Source organism: Cyprinodon tularosa, unplaced genomic scaffold (genome assembly GCF_016077235.1).
Source record: "Cyprinodon tularosa strain WSP-4 unplaced genomic scaffold, ASM1607723v1 ctg62, whole genome shotgun sequence".
Taxonomy (NCBI): Eukaryota; Metazoa; Chordata; class Actinopteri; order Cyprinodontiformes; family Cyprinodontidae; genus Cyprinodon; species Cyprinodon tularosa.
Genome location: NW_024039363.1, coordinates 1601706 through 1612166, shown reverse-complemented (window position 1 = coordinate 1612166; position 10461 = coordinate 1601706). Strand labels below are relative to the sequence as shown.

General features: G+C 37.7%; 1 protein-coding gene across 1 annotated transcript in view; it reads left to right on the top strand.

The window, feature by feature from the left end:
- Nucleotides 1–1005: 1005 nt before the first annotated feature.
- Nucleotides 1006–10461, top strand: part of fam20ca (FAM20C golgi associated secretory pathway kinase a) — a 46489-nt gene continuing 37033 nt past the window's right edge. The window contains exons 1-3 of the mRNA XM_038307810.1: nt 1006–2256; nt 2604–2782; nt 7362–7440. Coding sequence (XP_038163738.1) covers nt 1718–2256; nt 2604–2782; nt 7362–7440 — 797 coding nt within the window. The 5' untranslated portion in view covers nt 1006–1717. The remainder of the gene's footprint in view (nt 2257–2603; nt 2783–7361; nt 7441–10461) is intronic.

The window sequence follows — 10461 nt, the reverse complement described above, 5'->3', positions numbered from 1 at the left end:
GGCCATGGGAATCAGTAAGGGCATAATGACCTTTTTGAAATACTAGGAATTTTCTTTTTTTTTAAACAGCTACTGGTTTCTACCAAAGTAAATTAAAAACTTGTCATGATTTTTGGCTTTTAAGCTAGAGTTAAATCATATCACTAAAAAGAGAGAAATGGTTTAAGTTGCCACAACATTCAGCTTCTTCCATGCCTCTTTCTCTCCCCAAACCTTAATCTGAAAGAAAACGTGTGGAGAACCATGGGCGCTTCTAGACAGGGGCCAACAGGAGTACTGAAGACATATTACTAAAAGAAATTCTAATGATGATATGCGCTGAACAGACATGGTTACTGTTAGGTCCTTTGGATCAATTTCTTTTCTTTTTTTTGTCAATTATTTACAATAAGGTGATAGCTTCAGTGCTATAAAGATAGTATCCCAGTTTTCATCTGCTAAATTTGTTTTTCCAAATCAAATAAAAGAAAATGCTCTCATTCAGAGTGCATATAAAACGGTAATTTATTATTATTATTTTTTTACTTAAATGAAGTCAAAAATATGTAAAATTCCTAAACTATGAATTTGTATTGACCTAATAAGAAAATAGAATTTTATTAAACCTAATTGAATAGAGATTTCACTTCATGCAGATATCTTAATATATTTTAATCCCTTGGCCTGATTTTTTGTTTCATGCTTTTCTATGCCCCTATGAAAAAACACTGGCCCCCTCCTGGCCCCCTGGTACATTTGGTCTAGAACCGCAACTGGAGACAACAGATTTTGCTTAGAAAAGCTTTATTTTATTGTTTGATTTTTCTTATTGTTCCTGTGATTTTAAAATTATAATAAAAGATTGATTTATATCAAACTTTATAAACCTTTAAAATCTTCGTTGCATGTAAATGTATCCCTTATTGTCCAGAAATGTCCCTTAGAGAACCACACATGTAACTGAGCGCAGCAGTTAGTTTCAGGTAGCGCCACCGCCCTCTAGCTGCAGAGCAGAGAACTGCATCCCCAGAGCGTTTCATCCCTGAAGCTCGCCCTTCATATCACTGAGGCGCCGCTTCAATGTGCAGGGACGCAGCCAATCTCTTCCTTATGACGCCAGCGAGGCTGGGCTCAGATGTCTAAGGTTTAACAGACCCACCCTGGATGAACACTTGGAGGAGAGAGAAAAGGCGGCGCTGGGAGGACAAAATCACGACCTGGATCGCAACACCTGCCAGGGAGACGCTCACTTCAGCGACGCTCGCAGTAAAAAAAAAAAAGAAGTGGGGCAGCATCCGAGCATCTCACCGATAACCTGCTCTTTAATGGATTGTTTTCTTTATTCTTGATCTTATATATTAATTTTAGATATTATTGGAAAGCTTTATTCCAGCGGACTGTGTGAAATCTACCTCTGTTGGGACTTTCTATTTGATCAGAGAGCAGTTATGCTGCTTTGATGTCTCACTCCGCGCTGGGAAGCAGGTTAAAGGAAGAGCATCGATGCGTTTAACGGGACCCCCTTTGTTACATCCTCATGAATGAAGACTCTTAGACGCAACTTCACCTCTCAGGACATGAAGGATCATTATAAATTAAACGAGACTCTTAAATATGATGGGATTTTTAAGTGGGATTGGAATAGAAGATCAGCATAGTTTTATTGCTGCGTTCTCAGAGAAAATTACTAAATCCTAAAATATCCCTTCAAGAAAACAAGTATAAAGCCTATAGAACAATGATATTGTTTCGTAGATTCAGAGTGTTGATCCTTATGGTGTTTTTAGTTGCGTGCACTCTGCACATCATGATAGACTTGCTGCCAAAGCTAGAGAAGAGAGCTGTCGGAGCGCACGGAGAGGAGGGTGGCTGCCAGTGCGCGCAGCACCCGGGCAGGGAGGCGCAGGGCTGGGGAAAGCAGCGAGCCAGGACGGCCGCCGACGCGGGTTGGCCTAACAAGCACACGTTGAGGATCTTGCAGGATTTCAGCAGCGAGCCCGGCTCCAACCTCACGTCCCACTCGCTGGAGAAGAGCGCAGCCGGTGCGGACAGAGCCGGAGAGTCCGGCGGAGCGTCAGCGAAGCAGCACAAGCCTCTGATGAGGGAAGGGACCGGGGGTCGCACCGCCTCTGTAAATCAGGCAGCCTCCCGGTTATCGGCTTTGTTTGAGCATCCCTTATACAAGGTTGACCTTCCTCCCCTCACGGATGATGATACTTTGTTTAACGTCAACAATGACATCAGGTTTTATCCAAGAGCCACAGGGAACCAGGGATGGTAAGCTGATTAGAGTTTAGGGTTAACACTTGGAAAATGATCAGTTCTTTATATAAATCTGTTAAACTTCTAATGTTAAGAAGTTTACACTAAGAAACAGATGGTTAACTGTTTTTTATTTGTTCATTTATCTATATATATCCATTTATTTTATGTAATTCTGACACAAAACTTTAAAATCATCAGAATGTTTTCTAATTATTTTTTACCTTTATTAGTTCCAGTACAGTCTTAAGATTTTACTTCACAAATTCCCTTACACCAGCTAACACAACAAAGTCTTGTTAAATCTTACCATACTGTATTTCTCCTCAACTCTTGTTATTATTATTATTTTTGTCCCCCAGGCATAATGAGGAGGGGGATGAGGATGAGCTTTCTCCAACTGCCGAGGTGACAGCAGAGTCTTACCCCAACTGGTTGCGTTTCCACATTGGGATTAACCGATATGAGCTCTACCCCAGGCACAGCCTGGTGCTGGACGCCTTGCTGAAGGACCTGGTCAGTCAGAGGATCACCAGCGTGGGTGAGTCAGTCAGGGAGAGCCCTGTTAATGGGGATTATGAGCTAGGTATACTGATCCTACACAGTCTAGGAAATCATGTAATATGTTTACATTTTGGGCTGCACAGTGGAACAGTGGGTAGTGTTGCTGCCTTGCACCGGGGTCTTTCTGCATGTTCTCCCTGTGCATGCGGGGTTCTCTCCAGGCACTCCGGCTTCCTCCCACAGTTCAGAATGAGTGCGTGAATGGTTGTCCAATGTCTCTATGAGTTGCCCTGCAATAGACTGGCGACCTGTCGGAGATGGGCACCAGCACCCCTCGCGACCCCAGCAGGGATAAGCGTGTTGGAAAATGGATGGATGTTTACATATTTCCATCTCTGGATAGTATGGAGAAAAGAAACTGTGTGAAAAAAACAAGTTACATTTCCAAACTTCAATTCTGGACAGGATTGCCCTGTTCCTAGCTTTATGCTTCTTCCCACATCCTGATGCTGGCATCATCCGTTTTTAACATGAGGGGAGTTAGGGTGATGAGCATGCAGTGTCCATCCATCGATTTACACAACCTGAGATAGTTTTTTGTTTTTTTTTACTCTTGGTATTGATTAGTTAAATATGAACAAATCAATAATTAATGACTTAAAACGAATATGAATTTTCTTTGCAATAGATGACAGGTTAAAGTGATAAAGCAATATGATCAAAAAAATATGATAAATAGATATAAAAAGGACAGATGTGGGAGCAGTTTTAACTCTGGACAGCTCTACAATTTCAGACTGTTTTGATCCAGATTTTCAGTGTCCTTTATAAAAGTAATAAAAATGCTCAAAAAGCAAGAACAACAAAAACTCCCAACAGAATGACAACAATCATACATTGATTTTGTCTGTCCTTTCTAAAGTTTTTATTATGATTGTTTGTCCTTCAGCTACTTTCTATTTTTTCTCCCAAACTAATTCAGCTTCATTGTATTCACAGGGTTGTTTGAGACATTTTTTATTTAGTCTAAGTTGAGTAAAAATGACTCTTCTATCAAAAATGTTTTGCAGAAATAATCTTATACCTTAATACCTTTAGGTCTTACACTTACTGAACATAAAACTAAACAAGAAGTCTAGATCCATGTAGAGGTTTGCATTTTGTGCTGTCTTTGCTGATGAAATGGTTATAGATAGACAAAAAAGAAGTCATATACATTCAAATTAAGAATGAGAAATTCAAATTCATGCTGTTTTCTAGTTTTCAATAATCCAGAATTCTTTTGGATTCTTATCTAGCAACTGGGTTTTCATTTGATATCAAACCTTTATAAGCTACACTCCTCCGTCTTTTCTCTCTGCAATGAAAACTTGTGTGATCTATGCGCCTCAAGTGGTCTATAATTGCCCCCGCCATTCATCTGTTTTTATTGGTATTATAAGTTACAAAACATATATTTTCTGCATGGCATTAGAAAAGGCTCCCTCATCAGCATTTTCTTCCAAATCTCACTCGTTCCAAATCATGCTTGCTCCTTGTTCCTCCTTTGTGTCTTGTTTCTGCTTTTGAGCATTTGTGGCCTTTTGTTCAGGATTCAGCTTACCTCATAAATCATACTTGTGGAAGCGCAAAGAAGCACAGGTGAAGGCAAGATGGATTTATCATAACGGTACGAAGAAGACGGGGGCAGGTTTGATTGCTGCTGGGGGAGGTATTCAGAACCAAAATGTGCCATTAGAAATTATTGTAATTGCATATCAGCGGACATAAAATATAAAACAAAGCAATCACTTAAGCTATGTTTAGGCTTCTTGCCAGGGTTTTTTTTTATTTTTTTTTATTAAACTGTCAGGATTATAAGCTTGCATGTTTGGACCGGGGTCATAGCTTTTAGTTTCACTAATGCTCTGGGTTTAAGCATCTTTAATGGTTCCACAGGGAGGCTATCCACCTGAGCTGGATAGAGTAAATGTATTACATGATTCCATGTCTCCATTGTTTTGCACATTTACCTAAACTAATCAAGCCCATTTTAATTTCTGACTTAGAACTATGAGATAGAAATACATAAAAACATAAGTGATCATATCCTTTTAGTCCCCCTTTCATAAAATGTATAAGACAGACACATGTAGCACATGGCTGCTTCTGTAAAATGGTGTTCCAATATTTTTTTACAGCGAAAACAAGATTATAATGTTATGTTTATATGTTTGTTTTGGCTTTAGCACCCAATATTAGCAAATAGAGTTAGCGTGGGTAACTATGTTAAAAAAGGAGTCTTGTATTTTTAACTCTAGAGCTGTAGATTGTTATTATAAGAAGATTTACCAAATTCTGTCAGCATTTAGAAAATGAGCATGTTTCATTATAGGGAAGGGTTAAAAGCTCAACATTTTCCCTGTCAGCTGTTTAAAGATTTGCTCTCATCCTCTTTCACAGCCTGAATACACTAAAGTTGTCTCAATATTGTATAATATACAGCTTCTTTTAAATAGATTTCTCCACTTGTTTTAGAAGAAAAAACATCAGAGACGACTCTTAATATCCAGGCGTAAAAATGTATAAAGATTTGCCTTAAAATTAGTTTTTTCTGTCCCTTTTTTTTTTTTTGTTACTTTTTGAAGTGCAGGATTAAATTGAAAGAAGCTGGGCTTGAACTCACAAGCTCCTAGTATCAGAAATGCACCGATCCATTTTTTTCTTTCCCAGTCCAATACCAATACTTGGGCTGAGTGTATTGTCCTATAATAACACTACTATTGAATGAATAGATATGAGTGAAGGCATAAGGTTTGAAATAATCATTGTTAGAAGTAAGGTAACAAATGATTAGAGATATAAATGGACTAATTATTATTGATTAACTAATACAGTGTGAACACTTCCATAAAGTTTCCACTGCAAGCAGATATTTTAAATAATATAATATAGAGGCTGCCTAAAAAGTCTTGCATATTCCGGTCACTGTATTGCTGAGTATGACATTAATAAAAAAAAACAAAATGGCTGGATTGGTATGTGGCGTCACTCATCTGTTATCCTATCTAGCTAATAAGTCAATACATATTACTACATATCCATAGGCTACATAAAAAGCTAAACATGTTACTATTATTACTTATACTGGTAAGGCAAGGCAAGGCAAATTTATTTGTATAGCACAATTCAGTACAAAGGCAATGCAAAGTGCTTTATATGATTAAAATATAGGAAAATAAAACAGAATAAAAGCAAGTAGGAAAACAGATAAATAAATTAAATTAAAAATGCAGAAACAAAAAAGAACATTAAAAACAGTTGGACAACTGTCCAACTATACTGGTATAGTTCTAAACTTAGAGCATAAACATAAGAGAAACAAATATGTTTAAATCAATTTGTAAACATGTGACAACATTGAAAACCAGTCTTTCACTTAACAGGCTCACCTAATAACTATTGGATTCAGTTAAAGCAAAAGTAGCTCAATATAAGCTGACTTATGTCGGTTGCAGTGTCTATGGGGTTGACCCTGCTTTCCCTTTTTATTTTGCATTAATCTGTGTTATGCATTCAGGCTTTTGCCAGTACTGGTCATCAAGGTGCATCTTTGGTTTAAAATGCCGACTTAATACACCTTGATAACTTCAGCCTCTTCTCTCAAGAAGTAAAAAGTTGACACACCTGAGGTTATGTAGTGCAATGTTCAACAGTGTATAAAAAAAAGCCTTTAAAATGAGTCACAGTAAAAGGAAAATGCTTGCCGGCACTGAGTAGGATGGATTGAGACAGACAGAGCGTAACAGAGAGGATGTGAATACAAGCATGGCGTATACAAACAAACAAAGAAGAGAAGAGAAATAGAGAAACAACATGTGAGAGCTCTGGAGGCAACCGCACTAAGAGAATCTGTAAACACGAGAAAAAAAAACTGTATGCTCATCCAACAATCTGGTGCACAACAGGGAGCTTACAGTGATATTGGGACTGGGCAGCAGCACAGTGTTTTGTAATGTGCTCAAGTTAATATGCTGTAATAAATGAAAAAAATCCCCTCAAAAAGCTAGTCCATTGTGACAAACATAAGGCATTTTGGACTAGCCTGGCCTGACAAGTCCCGCTGTTTGAGTCAAAGGAAAGCAGGAAGCTCTCTGTCAGGATCCATCACCCTCTGGGAGACGCTGCGGTTATGACTGATAGTTAGAGACATAAGCTTCCAGCGTGCAGGAGGTCAGCCTGTCTGAGTGACAAAGGAAGCAGTTATTGTGCACAAGATGTCACGAGGGATCTGCGCAATCAATAGAGGTTTGCTGAGAAATGTTGAGTCATTGATTCAAACAGGAAGAGGAGGCATTTAACAAAGCTACAGTCTCTGTTCAATTTACATTTCCTTATTTGCAAATTGCCAGTTGCCCATTCAATCTCACACATATCACTTTCTTTCATTACACGGTGTCTTCTAAATTGTTTACCAGATATGAAAATCTTTTTAAAGTTCTTAAAACTGCACAAATTGCAAAGACAAAAAACTTCTGTGCAAACGCGATGGTGTTCCACTGTTGTATGTGTGCTTAGCTTTACTCACGCTCGACGGTGTGGTGTGCAATCAAACGTCTCACTTGTTTCTCTTTCAGCCATGAAATCCGGAGGCACCCAGCTGAAGTTGATCATGACTTTCCAGAACTATGGACAAGCGCTGTTCAAACCCATGAAGTAAGTAGCGCAGCAATGAGTTATATGATTTGATAGAAGCCTTACAGTTGCCTGGATTTTCATAAACATTTCTACAATCTGAAATTTGTTTGTTGCACAGGTTTTTAAATCCCTCAAACCTCTTTCCCTTTATAATAACATTTATTAATATTTTTAAGAATATCAACCTGAAAACTGTGGGATGCTGCTGTAGCCTTTTAGGTAAACGGCAAACATACAGAAGATGGTGCTCGGGTTTGATTATATTTAATAAAATATTTTTGATCTATATTAAGACTTTAGGAAGAAACTGTTTCAGTAAAAGGAAGCAACCCACAGGAAAGCCAGTATCATGCTTTTATTAGCAGAAATGGTGATTAGCTGGGGTAAATAATGAAAATATAATCCTAAAAGAAATAAGCAACTTTATAAAATAGGCTTAACATTTCATTGTTTTAGGTCTTTGAGATCTTTGAAAATTATGTGAATTAATGATCATGCATTTGGTCATCTATAACATAGAACCCCGTTAATACAGAGTGAAAAATCTCAGGTGGTATGAATACCTTTGGAAGTATTGCAAATGTAGAAGGGTTGAACAAGGTAAGAAGTGCTGAGTACCAACACTGTCTCTGTTCATATACACTTCTCTCCCCTCTGTGTGAGTTTTTGTTCTGATAGGGGAATCGTCCGCCTCCTTTTTAATTAACATCAACAGGCTTATGTGTTAATTAAAACGAGCATTGAGCCATCCCATAGTCGTCTTTGGGGAGGCCCAACATGCCAGCAGAGGCACATTGCTCTTGAAAAAGAAATACCTTTTAACTCTCAGCTGTCTTGAGTTTTTCCCCTTGAATTCCCATGTCGACACGGATAAACAGAGTCCAGGCCAACTATGCGGCGATCAGAAGTAATTGCTCACAAGCTCGGTTTGATTGCTATGAAATGCAAAAAGGTTTTCTGCATGAGGGCCCCCGTGGAGAACATTAGATATGGGGAGTGAGAGAGGGGAAAAAAAGAGGTAAAGCAATGAAGACATCCGTGGGATGATGTGTAGGTGTGTGTGTGCTCAGGATGTCTCTCTCTGCTTAAAGACTTGTGAGGAGTGAAGTTCTAGGAAGTTCAAAAAAAACAAAACAACTCTTACAAGTTGGACTTCAAATTTTTTATGTCAATTTAACTAGACAAGCAAAACATCATGGAACCAATCAGAGCTGGCCCCTTTGGGCCCCTAGTAACGGTGAGTGTCCCCAACAGATTCTCACAAACTTTAAAAAAAAATGTTGCTTTTGTTTGTTGCTGTTGTTTACTGCAATGGAGAAGACTTTAAAAGTGCTCCGATGTTTACAAAGTAGCACACTGACTAAAGTTACAATTCTTAACCAGTTAAGATGGCTGCAACTAATGGTTATTTTGCAAATCGATTTATCTGTCCATTATTTTTTCGTTTAATCGATTAATAATTGGACTGCAAAAGGTTACTTAAAGATTTTTTTATTAAATTTAACTAGGTGAAACTAAAACTTTTCCTCTTAAAGAGTTCTGGATGGAGCATATTGACAAACGAAAGCATTTTTTTAAATCTTTAATGCAAAATGTTTAAATATTTTTTTTTATGTGTTTATGGTTTCTGCTCTAAGTGGGTTGTTCTGTCAGATAAAGATATATTTTAGAGTCTCTATACCCCATTTAACGATTAACCGATTACTAAATTAGTGGATGATTATTTCAATAATCGATTATTCATGATTAAACATGATTAATCTGATTATTTGTTTCAGCCCTAATATTAATATTTAAATCAAATCAAATTTTAAAAGTACTGGTAATATGGATAGTGGTCTGTTACCTTTCAGCAAGTTTATTAGTATACTTTATGTGTGCTTTAAAATTCTATAATGCATGCCAGAGCAGTGTGGGGCAAAGCGTAGTGATGCGTGTCCCCTCCTCCACCTGTTGCTGCACACTGCCTATCAATTGGGATGAAATAAAGCAACTGTTTTAGAAGTTGACTGTGGAAAACTTTATACTCTCTTAAAACTTTGAAATAATATGTGTGGGAACTAGAGGAGTGCAACATGTCACTGCCGTGACCATATCTAAAAAAAAACAAATGCCGGACAAGTAGCTTATGAGGGACAGTGTGAGAATGGCAGCGGTTTTTCATTCTTGCGCGTCTTTTGTGACTCTCATTTACATTGTTGCTGTACATTTTGCCCCCATTGCAATCACCTGTCACTAACCTTACCCTTATAAACTGCTCAGCTGTCTTTGCATTTTATATTTTGTTAAACTAATTCCATTTTATTTTCAATTAAAATCCTCTATCTGTTTGGTTTGATGGAAATCGTGCGCAGGTTGGTCACGATGTGGGGCCCAGGCTCAGCTCTGTGACAGTGACTAAAGCTCTGCTTTCTTTGCATTTAGGAAATGCCAGGGATTTTCTTTTCATATTTATTATAGAAGGGGAAAATTCATCATAATTCTACACTAATGGGGACATCGCAATTTAGGGTTCAGCTGTTTGGAAAACCAAAGTGTGTTAACTGAATAAGCTGGTTGTAGGCAGGCAGTCAGAGCAGGTTGATGACTGAATTACCACCTAAAAACAGCTTTGTGCGCTTTTGTTAATCTACAAAGGTCCAAATGGTAAAATATTCTACAGACAAAACCCTTTAAAACTAATGCCAACGTTAGTGATTATTTTTATTCTATCTATTTAAGAGTCTGGGCACAAAAGTTAGTCAGAATTAACTCATTTCCCCATTTTATTTATAGCCTACACTTTTAAACAAATTTTTCACAAGTTCAATTTTTTTTATATATTTTGTAAGGCCAATGTTAAGGCAAATAAACAAAAGCAGTGGTTTGAATGCCAGTCAGCTTTCATGTCTGCAATACTACCAAATTAAATTCTGCTTAGTGTAGCTATGCAACTTTTAGCCTGTCTTTAAATCAACCAGAACAGTAGCCTGAAAGAATCAGCAGCAGTTTTTTTTCTATTTACGAAATATCTAGTATTTATTTAGACTGGTGTTTCCT